Source organism: Haliotis cracherodii, unplaced genomic scaffold, assembly GCF_022045235.1.
Source record: "Haliotis cracherodii isolate W230 unplaced genomic scaffold, xgHalCrac1.p SCAF_9, whole genome shotgun sequence".
Lineage (NCBI taxonomy): Eukaryota > Metazoa > Mollusca > Gastropoda > Lepetellida > Haliotidae > Haliotis > Haliotis cracherodii.
This window is the reverse complement of record NW_027266343.1, coordinates 38,289,197-38,307,605: the sequence shown is the minus strand read 5'-3', so window position 1 is coordinate 38,307,605 and position 18,409 is coordinate 38,289,197. Positions and strand designations below refer to the sequence as shown.

At 37.8% G+C, this 18,409-nt stretch overlaps 2 protein-coding genes across 2 annotated transcripts in view; one reads left to right on the top strand and one right to left on the bottom strand.

Moving 5' to 3' along the window:
• Positions 1-3,217: 3,217 nt before the first annotated feature.
• On the bottom strand, positions 3,218-18,229 carry LOC139452957 (beta-centractin). Its single transcript, XM_071234580.1, has 11 exons — positions 18,111-18,229; positions 16,769-16,833; positions 12,312-12,387; positions 10,508-10,633; positions 9,921-10,045; positions 8,458-8,674; positions 7,926-8,018; positions 6,766-6,940; positions 5,720-5,781; positions 5,140-5,180; positions 3,218-4,192 (listed from the first exon to the last, which is right to left on the bottom strand). The coding sequence occupies exons 1-11, from the start codon at positions 18,156-18,158 to the stop codon at positions 4,090-4,092; spliced, it is 1,131 nt and encodes a 376-aa protein (XP_071090681.1). The 5' UTR covers positions 18,159-18,229; the 3' UTR covers positions 3,218-4,089.
• The window catches only part of LOC139452956 (suppressor of fused homolog), a 41,087-nt gene continuing 40,690 nt past the window's right edge, over positions 18,013-18,409 (top strand). The window contains exon 1 of the mRNA XM_071234578.1: positions 18,013-18,049. The gene's annotated coding sequence lies outside the window, so the exon portion shown is untranslated. The remainder of the gene's footprint in view (positions 18,050-18,409) is intronic.

The window sequence follows — 18,409 nt, the reverse complement described above, 5'->3', positions numbered from 1 at the left end:
TAACAATTTCTCCAATTTCTCACACTTAATTATTAAATTATTCCCGTTTAACATTTTGTTAAAAAAAAGAGTGTGATTGAAAATAGAGTGACTGACCGTTCATATTTTTTATCTTAAACTACTGGTCATTATCAATGTGATTGGCATTATTCTTTCTTGAACAAGCACATGTGTCGAACCCTGGACATAACAAACTTGTAATACTCAAAAAGGTAGGACACTCAAACCTTCTTATAAAGATATAAAACCCAAACCACTACGAAGACTCTAAGAAATCTGTGGACTGTCGAGAATGGTCACTAATAAATCAAATATCCGAGACGGTGACTGCTGATTATCCAACACTGGTTTTGAAGATAATACACACAAACAACATACTGACTAGACATTTTAGGTTACTAGCTCTTAAATAAATCCCTATAATGCAAGATTTAGTTCACAGATCCACTAACTCAAATTTTTATATTACAAATTGTTTTTTAAATTGTGTCTTTCTTCCCATAAAAAAAAAATCAAGTCTGTTAACTTGTACTTTATTACTGAAAAAAACTTCAAAGTAGGGAAGTAACTGTTAAAGTAAAAAAACACAATCTTTAATTTAATTTCTGTATCACCCCACTTAACATGTATTGAGATGACTTCATCACATACTTTTTGTCTCAAATGTTCTTTTTTCTTCCTTTCTGACCCTGGGGTTTAGGAAAACATTTATGAGCCAAGTCATCAAAAGCCAAGTCATCTTTCCTGATATTCAAAAACGTGGTACCAATATAAATGGCCTGGTATGTGTTGCCATGCAAATTGTAGAAACCAATGTTACATTTATCGCTTTCATTTTAGTATTTATGACATCTAATTTCTAATTTTTCCATGCTTCGAATTAGCCCCGAATTCCCATGGCTCTTGGCAGGTCTCCTTCAAAATTTCAAGTTCTCGAAAAGATCAAAAACAAACGAACTTGCTTTTTAAAGAAAACGGTCGTTTCTTATATTCATATTCAAAATACAGCATTCACCAGCCATAATAAAATTAGTTATTTTCATTAGCATCTAACTTGGATAAAATTTGTATGAAACCATCAGTGCCTTTGGCAAAACCACAGAAAGTTGTGGTTCCTGTAATTAATAATTTAAGAAACAAACGAAGCACCAACAGAAACAACATGTTTCCTTCTTCAAACCATAACAACTAGTCTATCTACATCAATAGCATTTCATCTGAGGTAAGATCCCCATACAATAATATAAGGGAAACATTTCACCTAAAAGTAGTTACACAGCAAATAGTACATTACAGGTAAGTAATAATCTACATCGGTAAAACATTGTGTTCCTTCAAATATTTATTGAAGTAGAATTCAAAATGGGAAACTGTTGTCTGTTTAAAAAAAAAGGTTCATTTCAACAAGTATGTAGAAACTCTTCTTTAAAAGTGATGTTTCTTTTCTAAACAAAAGATACATAATATTTATAAGCAATACAAGTATGTGTGCTATTAATATTATTATCTTTCATTATTTAAATGTTTGGCAAGCAGTTATTAATTAAAAGTGATGAAAACAGAAGTCTATCCTCTATTAGATCCTTTAAGCTTGGATGTCGGCAATGATGAGTCCAAATTCTATAATTAAATGCACTGATGAAAACCAAAACACTGTGAGGACAAACTTCCACTTGACAATCTTCTTCTGTCAGTCTATGTATTCAGGATATTGCACAACTACAATGGCAAATACACCTGTAAACAGGCGTAGAATGAGCAGCACCCTAGTGTGGTTACATACGGATACTTGAAGTAGATATCTGGTTACCATGGATACAATTTCCTGGAATGGTTACCATGGATACACTTGAATGACTGGCTGAGAAATAAATTATACTACATCCCTACTCCTATTATTGTAGGTTTAATAACAGATTGATAATCATATTTCATTGGATAATTATCAATATATTTGCAAATGTTGAAAGCTCAAAACACACACTAAAACTGAAAAATTACTGACAATCGGAGAAGCTATCTATAATAATATTTGAAAATCAGTTCAATACATTTTTTGTATATTTTAGTGCAAAAATTGGTCTGACAAATGAAAGAGTGAAATTGTTTGATAGGCATTACCATGATTACTTAGAAGTTGAAGGATGACAAGATTGACACAATTTTATGGATAACAACTTCTTAAATACTGTGAAAAGCGACGTTTCGGTATAGATCCTTATACCGTTGTCAAGCAAGTATTAAAGAAGTTGTTATCCATAAAATTGTGTCTATCTTGAAAGATAGTGAGTATTTCTTTCAGCTTGTACATGATGTTTGTGTAATCAAGGCATGGTTTGTTCTAGTTGTACAGCACTGTGAATGTACACAAAGAAACACAGCACTGGCAGCTCACACATCAGAATCTTAGCACTAGAATTACAAACAACAAATAAATTATGTCAAAAGCTGTGTCATGTAATTCACGTCACAATCGTAGAACTTTTCGTTCACAGTGACCTTTTCACCATTTGTGTGCTTGCGTTTATGGGTAGGTACAGTGTATCTTCTCAAGTGGCTCTTAGGTCTAACGAAAATTTGTTTCAATCGATAAGAATAATGCATTTTGGGTAACAACTCACAGTGAATGCATGGAACACAATCTACGTGTACTCAAGCAGAGATGATCCCACAACAGGAGCAGGATAAATTATGTACAACAGCTACTGTTACTGACAATTCTGAAGATCTGGATCAAGCAAGCAGAGTTGGTCAAATACAATATATATTCTTCAGAAAATATATTTCCTTAAATCCAAACACTTTCAATGTACTGTGACTTCTGATAATTTCAAGCTGTTTTTAAAGTTTAATTCACTAAACTCCTCTGGTTTCATTGTCCAAAACGTCTTGAGAGCAATGTAAAGCAGATCAGAGCTTATTTGGAATACAATGAATATAATAATGTTTCTCATATCGAGTACATAAAGTTCAGCTACTTAATAAAATATCAAATTTGAAACAAATACTGCAGCATAGCTGTCAACTTTCACCACATTGCAATTAGTACTTTGTTACAGTCCTCTGGTGGGACACCGATGCCTGACGATAGGAAAAAATTACAGTACAATACAGTCATGAGATTTCAAATCTGAATCGATAATTTTATTGCTTAGTTTCAATTTTGACTACAGCAACTTCCAAAAACACGACAAAAGTGTCTCAATTGGACAGTGAGTGAGTATGGTTTTATGCCGCTTTCAGCAATATTCCAGCAATATCATGGCGGGGGACACCAGAAATGGGCTTCACACATTGTACCCATATCAGGAATCAAACCCGGGTCTTCAGCGTGACAAGCTAACGCTTTAACCACTAGGCTACCAGACCGCCCCCTCAATTGGACAGATGCAACACAACTAATAGACTTCACACCAGTTGATACACATTTGTAGCAGAGGTTCTAAGGCTACATGACTCTCTGTACAGCGTGCTGTTGTACAAAACAACCTTAGCAATACAATGATCGTAAGCCTTCCTTTAAGTGTGGGAGTTACGATCACCTTAGTGCTAAGATCCCTTTGTACAATGGCATCCGGGCGTCTTTCAAAATTTAGTCCTCATGATTTTATCATCAGAATATTCGTATGAATCAAGGAAGAAACTGTATTTTAGTTGCAAAATTGTAACAAACACGGAAAATGTGGGACAGTTGGCAGCTCCGTTACAGGGAAGACACTTTGCAACGGGAAGTTTCCTATTTTTCTTCAAACAGAAACAACTAAATCTGACGACTAAGCAATTTTTATCATGATATGACATGATGATTAAGTCAAAGCTGTAAGCCTACACAAAGAGGCCTGTCTCTCAGATCCTGAACTGATATACATGAGAACACATTAACATATCCAGAGCAGGCCTATCACAAAGCAGTGAAGTTACACCACTTGTTCGGGTGCGTAAGGCAACAGCCATTTTGGAGATGGCTGAAACAGTCCTTGATGTGCTACCCCTGCGGCTAAAGTCAACAGATAAATAATATATTACATGGACATTTACAAGAAATGCACATATGAGGATGTAGAATTATGTGTTAAAATGCCTCCTGGTCTAGAATGTTTTCCGATGTATCGCCTTGACTCCTTCCTCGTTATACTCGCGTTTAGACACCCACATCTTCTTGAATGTATCCAGGGAGGCAAGGATGGAGCCACTGAAACCAAGACCATTTCACAGTTAAAGCCATGCGATATTTATTTTCAGTTAGCGGTAAATATTGAATTTTTTTTTATCATTGCACTGTTATGATGGATATTAGAAAAACAAAAAGATATGGTCGGAAAAAACTGTACTGATAGTTTTCATCTCTATCACCATTTAGTCTTCATTTGAAAGTGTTTTAGATGATGTCATGTTTCCTACCAATGAAACAGTGAATGAATTGGCTTTAACACAGCTCTAGAAATCAGTGAAGCAGTGAATGAATTGGCTTTAAAACAGCTCTAGAACGCAATGAAACAGTGAGTGTAACATATTTAATGCAGCTCTGGACAGTATTTCAGTTGTAGGACAGCACATCAGCTTTTTGCGGAAGATCTGCCTGTTGATGTTCGGGTGGCAGACATTTCCCACTCTGGTGCAACCCTTAGCAACCCTTAGCAATAGTAGGGTGCTGATAAACCTAGACTGATAATCAGGGCTGCTCTGGGACTCAAACCCTCAATCACTGGGTTCTGGCATGCCTTGGGGATGCAACTACAGTAACTTGGGGGACAGGATAACCCTTGTCCCATCAATAGTTGGTTGGTTGGTTGGTTTGTTGTTTAACACCGAACTCAGCAATATTCCAGCTATATGACGGCGGTCTGTAAAATAATCGAGTCTGGACCAGACAATCCAGTGATTGACATCATGAGCATCGATCCACGCAATTGGGACCGAAGACATGTATCAACCAAGTCAGCGAGCCTGACCACCCGATCGTCACCTTTTACGACAAGCATAGTCGCCTTTTACGGCAAGCATGGGTTGCTGAAGACCTATTCTACCCCGGAATCTTCAAGGGTCGCCCCATCAATGTAACAATAATAATAATAATAATAATAATAATAATAATAATAATACTACTACTACAACAAAAAGAAATGAAAGAGTACTCACCCAATCCATGTTGAATATAACCTTTCTTGTGGAGCAGATATCTGTAGAGAAGAGTTATCAACATCAATTACAACTGAAAATATTTTCAGATAAATGGATCCATACCACTCAACACTTGCAAAGTACCAGTGAGTGAGTATGGTCTTACGCCGCTTTTAGCAATATTCCAGCAATACCAGGCGGGGGACACCAGAAATAGGCTTCACGCTTTGTACCCATGTCAGGAAAAACAACTCAGCCTTTGAATGTTATTAATGACTGATAACATTTGATGGCTAGAACCCTTTACCAGTTCTCAATGCTGTGAGGTCAGTCTATGAAGACTAGTGGCGTAAGTTTTACGCTGGTCCTCTTGTTCATCTTAAAACAAACCCTAAATTTATAAGGCTGCAAATGGTTCTCAGTAAATGACAATGAAACTGTTGTTTTCATTAAGAAGGCTATATCAAATTGTTTTGTACTATCCATGTCTCCTTTTCAACTTTGTCTTCTGAGTTTCCATGGAAGAATGCAGGAGTATTTTTTTTTTAAATATCTTAACATTATATATTAACATAAGGCAATATATAAGAATACTGACCCTAATCTTGATATCCTTAGGTGCTAATTTCTTCACTTCACTAAGTAGTCGATCTCCAAAACCTGAAACAGAAGGAAATGTATCAGGCTCAGCCAGCAAGTCATACAGGAAAACCTTGTAGATGTACAGGCAGTAAAAACAATAACATATTCTGGGTGGATTGATAGAGATTTCCACTTAATTCTGTAATACTAGGATTGTACCAATAGAGGGAATTACATAGCTGCCAACTTTCACAACTTACAATTAGTATTTTTATATGATCTTGTCGAGAAACCAAAGACTGGGGTGATATGCATCATCTACAGTACAATACTGCCATGTGACTCCGAAACGTAGTTGATGATTTATTTGCTTAAATTGTGTTTTGACTGCAGGAACTTCTGATAATACGAGGGGAGTGTCTAGATTGGACAGATGCTGCTACACGTGAGTTGAGTGAGTGAGTGAGTGAGTTTAACGCCGTTGTCAACAGTATTCCAGTTATGTCACGGCGTGTCAGCTTAATGTGGGAAGAAAGCCTGAAGTGATGCAGGTCATCACGAGCATGGGTATGGTGCTGACAACCATGGAAACATAATTGGGTCAAACCAGAATTCGAATCCACAATCATAGGTTTCCTCCCATTCCCAAGGGACACAACTCTGCACACCTAATTGCCCCCTGCAACACTATAAGTAGACTTCAAACCAATCCAACAAACTGTGTAATGCTAAATAATTACTCTCTCTTTACTGGTGTCTTTGAAAATTTGTTCTTGTGAGTTTTCTCTCTTGTAGATTGACATATTCGTATGAACTAGGGAAGAAATCATATATTCAAATCTTAGTTACAATTCGTAAAAACGAAAAATGTGGGCAATGTCAGCTATTAAATTAAGGCTTTCTCGGCCACTTGGCTGCTCAACCAAACCCCCGTTCATGAATGATATGTACTTCAAGGCTGTTTTAGCAAGGGAAATAGGATTAGAGTGTCTTAAATACTTTAAAATACTAATGACTAGAGAACAATAATTCAGATGAAGCAGCATCAAAATCTGAGTGTACCTTTAAATAATGTTGATCCACCAGACAAGACAATATTAGAAAATAGTGTTCTCCTGAGATCCATGTCTGACTTCTGTATGGAGTATGCAAGCACCTCGTGAATCCCCTCACATTCCTCACCGATCAAGTCAGGGCGGAACAACAACTCTGGGGCTCGGAATCGAGCTGGCCCAACCTATGATATCAAACATCACATTAAAGGAAAAGAACATGAAAATATCTAGGCATCAAACAGAAGTTTTAACTTTTAATACCAGGCACCTAAAAAAGTTACCAAATTGAAATCAAACAAAGATTTTTGTAGTGAAGGCAAAGACTGTAAGGGGAGATAATCTGATGTTCCTTGAAATTATCTCCACTTGGACCACGACAGAGCACAGCATTTGCAATCTACTGCACCAATTATTTTAAAATCCAGCATTTCTTAAATTGTAACACAGTTCCTATTATAAAATATGCCAATGAGTGAAGTGTTTGTCTTTATTTTAGAAGATAGGATACAATACACAATAAACATGACATAACCATGTAGTTTTTAATATGGCTCTGCGTTGATCTTGTTTTGCAATTGAGACTGTCAATGAAACCATTACTACTTGGGTAAGCTTTACCTGACAGCCTACTTTGAAACAAGGCTATTTCTGACTGGATAACAATACCATAAGAACAAACCTAAATCAACAAATCAATCGTGATACATAAGGTGTTGCGAGGTGGTCAATTGTCACACCTCAACTATGTACACATAACCCAATAGCTGATTTTCTTCAGGTTACAAACAGAACTTGTGCAAACACATGACTCCTCCAATAGCCAATGCCTATCTGCCCTCAGTATGGATGCAGCCTTGATTTTAGTGCAACTATATTGACTATTATTATCTGAGCTTACTGGACAGGACAGAATTTTCCTTGACCTCAGTTTCTGACTAGTGTCTAAAGTCGCAGACTGTAGATTAGTTTGACTGTTATATTAGTGAGTAAGTGCGTATGCTTTACGCAGCTTTTAGCAACATTCCAGCTATATGACAGTTGGGGGACCCCAGAAATGAGCTTTACACATTGTACCCATGTGAAGTATCAAACCCAGATCTTCGGCGTGACGAGCGAATGTTTTAACCGCAACCCATATTAAATTGAAGGAAAGACTCTGGGACGCACCTCGATGACGTTACCGTCGGGCAGAGAGTACTGCACTTTCTCTGTCTCCATACTCTCCTCCTTCAAGGGGTTGATAGACAAGTAGCATGCTTTCTGCAAGAAGATGCACACATTATAGAAAATCATTTTAGTCTCAATACCGACACAACATCAACACCCATCGATGACAGTCCAAAACTCCTCGGAAAGTCTCACGAGTTTTAAACTTTTATCAATTTGTGTTGATATCATTGATATCAAGAGTTATTTAGGCAAGATTCTCTACATATCTTACTGTTCATTCACAAATACTGAATAAGGGCAAGATTCTCTACATATCTTACTGTTCATTCACAAATACTGAATAAGCAAGTCATTATCATCTTCAAAACTACCCATTGAAAAAGTGTTTTAAAAATAATGAAGTAATTAATGCATTTTTAATTTAATTTCTAAAATTAATTGATGCTTCATTCCAAATTGTTTTCAGAGATTGATATGCATAGGTCTGAACTTCCTTTCCTCAAAACTGAAAAAAAGGAAAAATATTTACTTCTTTGATAGTTCGGACAGCCTCGAATTCGGCAGTGGTGTGGAAATCAAAGCCTTCCTTCCGGAGGAGAAGCTGGAGGTAGCGTGTGACATCCCGCCCGGCGATGTCGACACGCATGATACTGTGTGGCATGGCGAAGCCCTCGTAGATGGGTACAGCATGTGTGACACCATCACCCGCATCTAGCACCACTCCTGTTGTTCTACCAGTGGCATATCTGAAACAACGTATGATGCTTGATCAGTTGTACGATTCTAGACGCATTCCCCGAACTTCATGAGGACACGCTGCACATGACAAGGAGTGAGTGAGTTGGGTTTAACACTGCTTTTAACAGTGTTCCAATTATATCACAGAGTGTCGGCTTAATGTAGATTACCACTTTGGTGAAACCCAAAAGCATGGTCATGATGCTGACAAACCTAACAAGATAATCACAGCAAACCCAATCTCATTAGAATCAGACCTTAGTTCTCGCTACCGCTAAACAAAGATCTGAAGACATCCCATTCAGGGTCATGTCAGAACGACCTTTGATCCGACCAATCAGTGCGGCACCAGATTATGAAAGAGACACTCAGAATGTGATTTCTAATCATGCTCTCGAAAACTTTAACATGGGGTATTCCGAACGATAGTTGCGGGTTTGACGACTGAATCCTTAGAATCTAGACCATGTATTAGCCATTCCAGAATGTTTTTGTTCAGGCTTCAAATTTGTAATTTTGCAAAATAAGTTTCGAAGCGTAGTCGCCAATTTGAAATTTGTGCCGTAAAGCACGAGAAAGCTGCCTTCTGATTGGTCATTCCATTGGTCGGTCAAAGTTCATGCAAGGTCGGTCTGACGTGACGTGACCCGTGACGTTACCCGAGAACTAAGATCTTATTTTAATGAGATTGGGGTAAACAAGGAATCGAACCCACAGTCTTTAGGTTTCTGGCATGCCCAAGGGAAACAACTCTGCACAGCCAATTTCTCACAACAAGACTAGAAGAATCTGGAAGATTGGACTAGTGGTTGGAGTTTGAAATGCTTCCCTCCAAGTACTTTGGGTCACCATACCAGTTCTTCACAAATTCATTCAACCCAGAAGATGCGGGTTAGAATCGGTCTTCAGGAACCCATGCCTGCCGCAAAAGGCTACTATGCTTGTCGTATGAGGTGACTAACGGGATTGGATGGTCAGGCTCACTGACTTGTTTTGATGCATGTCATCACATCCAAATACGTAGATTGATGCTCATGATGTCAATCACTGGATTGTCTGGTCCAGACGTGACTATGTACAAACCGCCATGATGTAGCTGGAATACTGCTGAGTGTGGCGTTAAACAACAAACAAACAAAAACTCATTCCCAGATATCTCTAGAGTGCAACGAAATATGATAAATGAAATTCTTAAAATCCATAAAAATCTTACAATTAGGCACATTACAACATCATGAAGACAGAAGTACTTACAAACTAAGAACAGCTTGCATGGATATGAAGAGGGCTGGAACATTGAATGTCTCGAAAAATATTTCTGCAGCCTTCTCCCGGTTCCTCCTGGGGTTGAGAGGTGCTTCTGTCAGTAACACGGGGTGCTGAAAAAGCCAGATGGTAGAAGTATGTATCCAACTAGAGACACACCCAAGATCCTTCAGTGAGTGAGTGAGGTTTCGTGCCTCGTAAAGCAATATTCAATCAATAACATTTCCCTGCCTCGTCACTGTTGCTATTTTTAGAACATAAGTTACACAACCGTTCAGAAAGTACTGGACATGACTGTGTTTCGCGTTCATAATTCAAAACAAAAACATTTTACATTAATTGCAATCAAGTTCATTTGTGAATTTTCGTAAATGGTTGAACTAGGTATGTAAAAAACTTTCCACAATATTCTACAATGTGCAAATGAAGCATGTTTGATGCCTGATGTAAATATCAGCAACAGGCTCCTAAGAACTTTTCTAGCAATTCATAGCAATGTAACAGTGACCAGTAAATGTCAGATAGTGAAAGGGGAGTAGTACATAGATAAAGCTTTGCATCAATCTAGCACCCACCTCCTCAGAGAAAGTCTGTAGCTGGTCTTTGGAGTAAATGTACTGCCAAATCCGCTCCATGTCGTTCCAGTCTCGCACAATACCATGCTCCATCGGGTAGCGGATTGACAACAGACCCCGGTGCTCCTATACAAAGAATGAAACATTCAAATATAAACCATGAGTGAGTGAGCGAGTATGGTTTTACGCCGCTTTTAGCAATATTCCAGCAATATCACGGCGGGGGACAGCAGAAATGGACTTCACACATTGTACCAATGTCGGTAATCGAACCCAGGTCGCGTGACGAGCGAACGCTTTAACCACTAGGCTACCCGACCGCCCCAAAATATAAACCATGATAGATCTTCTTTCAGTGGCATTTAGAAGTTGGAATGATGAAGTAAGACGAGTTCTATGGATGAACAACTTCTTTATTACAATAAGTGCGACGTTTGATTGCTTGATAAAGGTGTTAGGATCTACACCGAAACGTCGCACTAATTGTAATAAAGAAGTTGTTCATCCATAGAACTCGTCTTACATGATAGATCTGATATGTATAAACAAACATGATTTGGAGCAATCCAATTTGAAAGTTTGAGTTTATTATCTAATTGATCTTGACACTTAAAGCCATAAATAGGTCAACAAATTGGATGCAAAAATGTTATAAGTCAATGGCAAACGTCAAGTCAAATAAACAAAATACAAAAGTCTGTTTGGGCAGCCTTTAATCAATTCACAATAGCCAATATACCTTCATTTCAAACTGAACATGAGTCTTTTCAGTTTTTCCCAGCAGTCTAGTGCCCCAGAAAAATTTACTTCTTGAAATTGTTGGCCTTCAATTTAACCCCTATGAAAGAGTCCTGTGTGGCAGGCAACAGCCTGTTTCTCAGTAGGACAGGAATAGTGTCCTTTGCACCAAAACCTTGACTAAGTCACTACAGCTCCTGACAGTGTTTCCCTGTGATACAGAAAGTATGGTGCAAAGACACATACTGCTCAAAATTTTAATTACGATTTATTATAGTTGTACATTGTTTTATTAAATCTATGCTGTAAGTATTACTATTTCTTAATATTTACTTTTTTTATGCTGAAATTATAACATGTGGGATGCCTTGCTTATCATTTCTATCGGTCAAAAGTCAGACTACTTAAACAAACCATCTGTCAAATTGACATTTTATCCGTCTATGACTGATGATCGACGGCTATCTGAAACTCTGTATCTAATTTACTTAAATGAGCTCGTAGCTGTCGTTCGGAATAGCCCATGTTAACCTCTTCGAGGCTGCATGATTAGAAACCACATTCCGACTGTTACTTTCCCGATCTGGTAAACAACGCTCTGATTGGTCGGATAAAAGGTCGTTCTGACATGACCTGTAATGGGATGTCCTCAGATCTTTGTTTAGCAGTAGCAAGAATAAGGATCTGATTTTAATGAGATTGCTAAACTCACCACCCTGGAAATTTCAATCCGCAGGAATAAAGAAACTTACAAGTTTAAGTTACTTTTTAGGTCAATCATCAACCCATTCCACGCTACATACTTAATCAACAAATCACTGACTCAGTGTGTTTATAAATGGTCTTATCCCTTAAACCAAGAAAGGATTAAGGCTGTAAGTATGTAAGTATGCCTGTATCACCTCACAAAGATACCTTTCAGACTGTATTATGAAAACATACTGTAATACAATCTAATTGCTCTGGTCCCTGGGGCCGAGCATCCATTCTCAAAACATTACAAGCATTAAGACAAGCTGTTAAACCCTGTCAAGATGGGTCCTAAGTCCTCCCATTCTCCTCTCACCTCAGCCTCGGGTCCCAGGAAGAGGTCTCCCTCCAGGGCACCTGCCATGACCCGGACATGCTTGGGGCGGCCGATGCTGCAAGTAAAACACAGACAACTTGTAGTTGTGTTTCCAGACAGGAATACTTGGCAGTTACAATAAAGCTGTGTCAGACAGACCAACACATGGCATGCTTGGCGCAGACTATATGCAAATCAAACGCTCAATGGTTAAAAACAGTTTAATCCTTCAAGGGATGCCTAAAAGACAAATATTTCAAATCAGAACACATTTCTATTCATTGTAAAGATAAACATATTAACATGATCAAATAATGACAGACAACCACTGATCTGTAGAGGACGTAACGTGTACGCTAGACGGCTCTCCCGTCTCGCGTACAAGTGACCACCTGAGAGGGGGTCACTCGTATGCGTGACGGCCTGTCAGTGGACCATGGATTTCTGCATGTTGCACAAAAATGTCTCTACAAACGTTATTTGTGAAAATAATAAAACAAAATTAAGTACAGCTGATCGTGGTCAAATAATGACAGACAACCAATGATCATGGGTTCCACCAGAGAGGTAAATGTCTAAGACCTGCGTGCTTCCTTCCCACATCAAGCTGACACCCCGTAATTGAACTGAAATACTGCGAAAAGAGGGTTGCAACACACTCACTCACTCACTCAAAGTGTGCAAGATGGAAAGTTGTATTCAAGCATTATTATTGTCAGCATCACGAAGCACTGGAGCGTCTTATCTAGACATTCCCAGGTGCTGTTATCTGGCACCAGGGGTATGGCAAATATTAGTAATAGTAAACATGGTAAAGTTCCAAAATTGGAGTATCAAAATTCTCAATTCAGGCTATTATATAGGGCCATAATATACAAAAATTCTGGTAGTTCTTGTTTTGTATTTCTTCAAAAGGAGGAGCAGTCGGGTAGCCTTGTGGTTAAAGCGTTTGCTCGTCTCACGGAAGACCCGGGTTCGATTCCCGACATTGGTACAATGTGTGAAGCCCACTTCTGGTGTCCCCTGCCGTGATATTCCTGGAATATTGCTAAAAGCGGAGTAAAACCAAACTCACTCACTCACTCTTCAAAAGGGCTTCAAGGCTAAAGATAACTGGTGGACTATTCCTGTGCAAGCCATCCTAAATACCCAATTTTGGAGAAAAGAAAAGTTATAATACTCAATTCACCTGCCAGGGAAACATAGTTTAAAATCCTAGATATACACCTGCACTCATAGTGACAAAGCACAAACCATACTGTGGCGTCATCAATACTGGTCAGTTAAACCTTCAAAAGTCACGCTGGCCCACTAGCTCGAGACTACAAAATTGTGTTGTGGACAAGTAAATGTCCAATGATGGCAGTCCTCATTGACAATAGAGGGCTATAATTCTGACCCAGTTCTCAATGGTTCAAGTTTTCTACAAACTGGAATGAACAAACCTGACAAAATGCAAACATCACAGTCTGAAGCCCGAGTCTAGCTAAATTCTGTTCAGCTTCAGCTAATAATATCCATATACAAGTAATAACACTAAAATCTTCTAGTGAGTGAGTGAGTATGGTTTTACTTCGCTTTTAGCAATATTCCAGAAATATCACAGCGGGGGACACCTGAAATGGGCTTCACACATTGTGCCCATGTTGGGAATCGAACCTGTGTCTTTGGCGTGGCGAGCCAACGCTTTAACCACTAGGCTACCCGACCGCCCCCTAAAATGTTCTAAACATGATGCATAGCTGAGTTTAGGCTTGTATACTCAAAGGTTTTTGGCAAGACTGACATAGTAAACATTGTTGTCTTGTTCAAGCAGGACTAGCCATAAACTCCGAGGACTAAGATCTCCACTAATCCTCTGGACCCGAAAGATTCTAAGGCTGCAGTTACATCTCAATATACAATTACATATTGACGATTCCTTCAGCCTAACAAACATCAACATGGACTCACACACCAAAATTCAACTCAGTTCAACTTGGCTCCAAAATACAACAAATCATATCTCAGACAAATAATTTGCCATCTTGAGCCCCATAAACAGTTACATGACAGGTCCTTTTGACAGGGACTGCGAGTCACCAGATGGGGTCTGGATGTGACTGATTGCTTGGATATGTTGTCATACGAATAGTATTCAAATTTGCCATGGAACAAAAGCATGTGCATCTTCATTTCAAGTTGGTTACACATACATATTTCACAATGGTCATTGTTATCATCTCGTTAGGTCAGTCACAGTATGAAATATCTCAGTATCCTGATCACATGTTGAGTAGTTAACAGTGTCGGAAATAACTGCCTGCCGGACTGCCCGTGACAGGTAACTTTTCTGTCGGGCTGCATGAAATTATCCTCCACCTGCCCAACTGTCCAGCAGATAATTTTAAGACTACTTATGTATTCAGTATTATTGTAACTCCTTGTAGACTCTCAAGTAATTGTTTGCATTATTACAACTAAAACAAGACGAAAATTTGTCAGTTACTTTTTGGGGGGCAATTTTTCAATATATATAGTGTCTGAATGTGGGCAGGTAACTTTGAAGATGGGCAGGCAACACTTATGGGCCCGACTATCTCATTAGGTTTTTAAACCAAATCACATTAAAATCAGATCTTAGTTCTCGCTGCCGCTAAACAAAGATCTGAGGACATCCCATTATGAGTCACGTCAGACCGACCTTTGGCAAACTCTGACTGACCAATGGAATTACTGACAAGAAGTCGACATTAGCCAATCAGAAGGCAGCTTTCTCGTGTTTTCAAATTGGCGACTACGCTTCGAAACATATTTTGACAAATTCTCGCTTAAAAATTTGAAACCTGAACAAAAGAACGTTCTAGAATGGCTAATATATGGTCTAGATTGTATAGATTCAGTCGCTAAGCACGTAACCATCGTTCTGAATACCCTGTTTTAACGTTTTCGAGGTTGCATGATTAGAAATCACATTCCGACTGTCACTTTCATGATCTGGTCGGATGAAAGGTCGGTCCTAATGGGATGTCCTCAGATCTTTGTTTAGCGGTAGCGAGAACTAAGATCTGATTTTAATGAGATTGGGTTTAAAAATTATTTCAAACAAATAGTGGTAGTGTATATAGTGATCATTTATTGAACATAATAATCTTCTCACATTTCGAAAGAAAACAGATCCTATTTCAAAATCATAAAACAATCAAAGTATGAGAATGTATTTTCAAGAAACTGAATGGGCTAGAATCGTGATTATCAACCCTGCCAGCTCCGCACTCGGCTTATTCCCACTCGCTACCTGATCAGTACAGCCAAGCAGATGTATTGTGTACATGTTAGTAAAATCTATATGAAATGAAACAGAGAATAACAAATCAATACCATATTGCAGCAGCTGCATAAAGACTACCGATGACATTGGAACACTGGCGGCCTGGCTCATACTCCCACTGCACATAGTGCTACTGTCGACATCAGATCGTATTGATTAACATTACGTATATTACCTGTATTTTTTTTATTAGTGTTGTAGACAGTTAATGTCCAGTTATGATTCAGTTAAATTGTTCATGAGGCCTTTAAATTCAATATGGCGGAAATATACAGATGTGACGCTAAATTTTAACTAATTCAAATTCAATAGTGTTGATCACGTGTATATTAATATTCCCTACTTAATTTTTTCAATACAAAATATATAACTTGTTCATTACCAGTAACTGAAACTTTGTATTGATGAAAATTTGATAGGTTTAACTACAGATTCATAGTTCAGTATAAAAATAGACTCTGCCAATCAAACAAAAACAGAACTATGAAACTAAAGACATGTAACTAGCAAGGCTAAAGCTGAAATTCAGAAATCATTCACTAATTCAATGGCACACTACAACCTAAACAGGACTAAATTCAAACAAATATATATTGTTATAATTCTTGAATAACATGACTGTTATTTATCAGTTGATGTTATTATCAACATGATGATTATGTGATCAATAATACTAAATTTTGGCATATAAAGGATGAGTAAACCAATCACATGATTGATTAGTAGACCACTGTCAATATTGGTCAATAGGCCAGATGGTCAAACTGAAAATTTTACATGGGCTATAAATAATCCTTACACAGCCTGTACATTAAGGAAAACAGTTGCTGAAACATATTTAAAGTGGACTGCTGTTGGTCGAATATATTAAATCCCTGGGACGATTGTGATATATCTTTGGTAAAGTGTCTCGAGCTAGCAGGCTAACGCGAATTTCAATGCCTACATTATTCTAGATGTACTAAGTTTAACTGTCTTTCAACATGTTCAAAATGAACATGTTTTGCAAACATAGGGAAAATCAAATCATAACTTGATAATGTATCCCTGTGAGTCATTCAGAAGGGGCCTTCTAACCCTGCATTAGTACCCACTACAACTACTGTCTAACACACTGATCACGGTTCTAAAATATCAGTCAACTTACTAGTTTGGAAATATGTATTTAGGAACTTGATCTCCAGCAAAACCAGCTTTGATCACTCCAGACCCCTAAAACAGAAATTAAAAACTTTTCGTTACAAATATATACTTACTTTTTGTTCATGTTATTATGATGATGATAAACATGGTTACTAAATCATATAGCATCAGTATTTGCATCAACATTATCCACTGTACTGCAAAGTGTGAGTACAGTTTAATGCTAACCATAGCAAACTTGCAGGTACATCATAAATACACCTTGTGGTTGTAAATCAACAGGGATATACATGGCCACTAGTCTGTTAGTTCGAGACTAGTGAAAATCTAGAGGGACTAGATGTTATCTCTCCAAATCTAGTAATGTTACATAAGCTATTATTGTGAAATTATCTGATGATCAGTTAGATATGACCAGTTGTGTTTACACTTGATCAGGAGAGGCATTCACCATGTTCACAAATATAACTGTGCACATGTTAGGACTCGAACGCTGTAAGAAGGAGGCAACAAATGAATCCAGAAAACTAGGTCTTTTAGTTTGATTTTTGCCATGTATCAGTCTTTTCAGTTTTTGTTGTAGGTAATTTTATAAACTAACATAACAAGAAATAGAACTGTTTCCAATGTAAATATTGATAAATTCTTTTGAAGAATTATCTTGTGACAGATAAAAAAATTACTAACAAATACAAATTTACATCCTTAATTTCTTGAGAATATATATGATACAAGTAGTATGCCTAATATTATCCTCATAACATATGTGCCTTATAAGCATGGAAAGGTGATATGGGGTTTCAAGTCACAACCAATGTTGTTGCACTTTTATTACACTCTCCGGGCGGACAATACCACAAAAAACACAGAGGCAGTATATATATGTATGGTCAAGGCGCAGAGAAAGATGCAACATACAAACAGTGCACCTGTACACATTTATGGGTGTTCAATAACATGCAGGCACAGTTAATGATAATACCCGGAGATTTAATACAAATTAAATACACCTGATGTCGATACATGACCAAATGTCAAAAGAATGTTATCTGACAGGTTGAATTAATGACACCATGTGAGAAAAGTGTGACAGTTAATGTCATTTGACCCATCAAAATAGTGTAAGGAGACCAAATGTTAAGATACAATATACACAGTAATTGCAATTGCACAGTATTTACAAACATATGAATGTATGAGTCATCCACATCTTTCACATATCATTTCAAAGCCAACAAGTGCCCGGAGACGAGTTGGGACGACTGACAGGTCTAGCAGACGTTAGGTAGGTTTGTGCGCGATCCAGAGCTCAGAGAATGAAACTAATTGCATTTCCACAAACTTACATTGTCTATGACAACGGGCTGGTTTGCAATTACATCGTAAGACTCCATAAAGACAGTTTATTCTGTCTGATTTGTTCGCTTTTATCGAACCAACCAGTCTTTTCCTAATGATCATAGAACTTCCGGATAGACTGCATTGTGGGTACATTTGTCATTGTGCTATGTTCGTTACAGCTCATTTTATAATGGGACGAATTTTAAGCATTCTATTGAATAAAATCATTTTTGATAGTTGTTTTTACGATTGCAGTTATACTTACTTAATAGGTCATTCAAGGATAGGAAACTAGTTATTACTA

Excerpts from the sequence above, each read along its gene's own strand:
- LOC139452957 (XM_071234580.1), bottom strand. The coding sequence starts at position 18,158 with ATGGAGTCTTACGATGTAATTGCAAACCAGCCCGTTGTCATAGACAAT. Across the intron at positions 5,782-6,765 it reads TGGATCAACATTATTTAAAG|GTTTTGGAGATCGACTACTT; the intron begins GTACACTCAGAT and ends CTTCTGTTTCAG. Across the intron at positions 5,181-5,719 it reads CTAAGGATATCAAGATTAGG|ATATCTGCTCCACAAGAAAG; the intron begins GTCAGTATTCTT and ends TCTTCTCTACAG.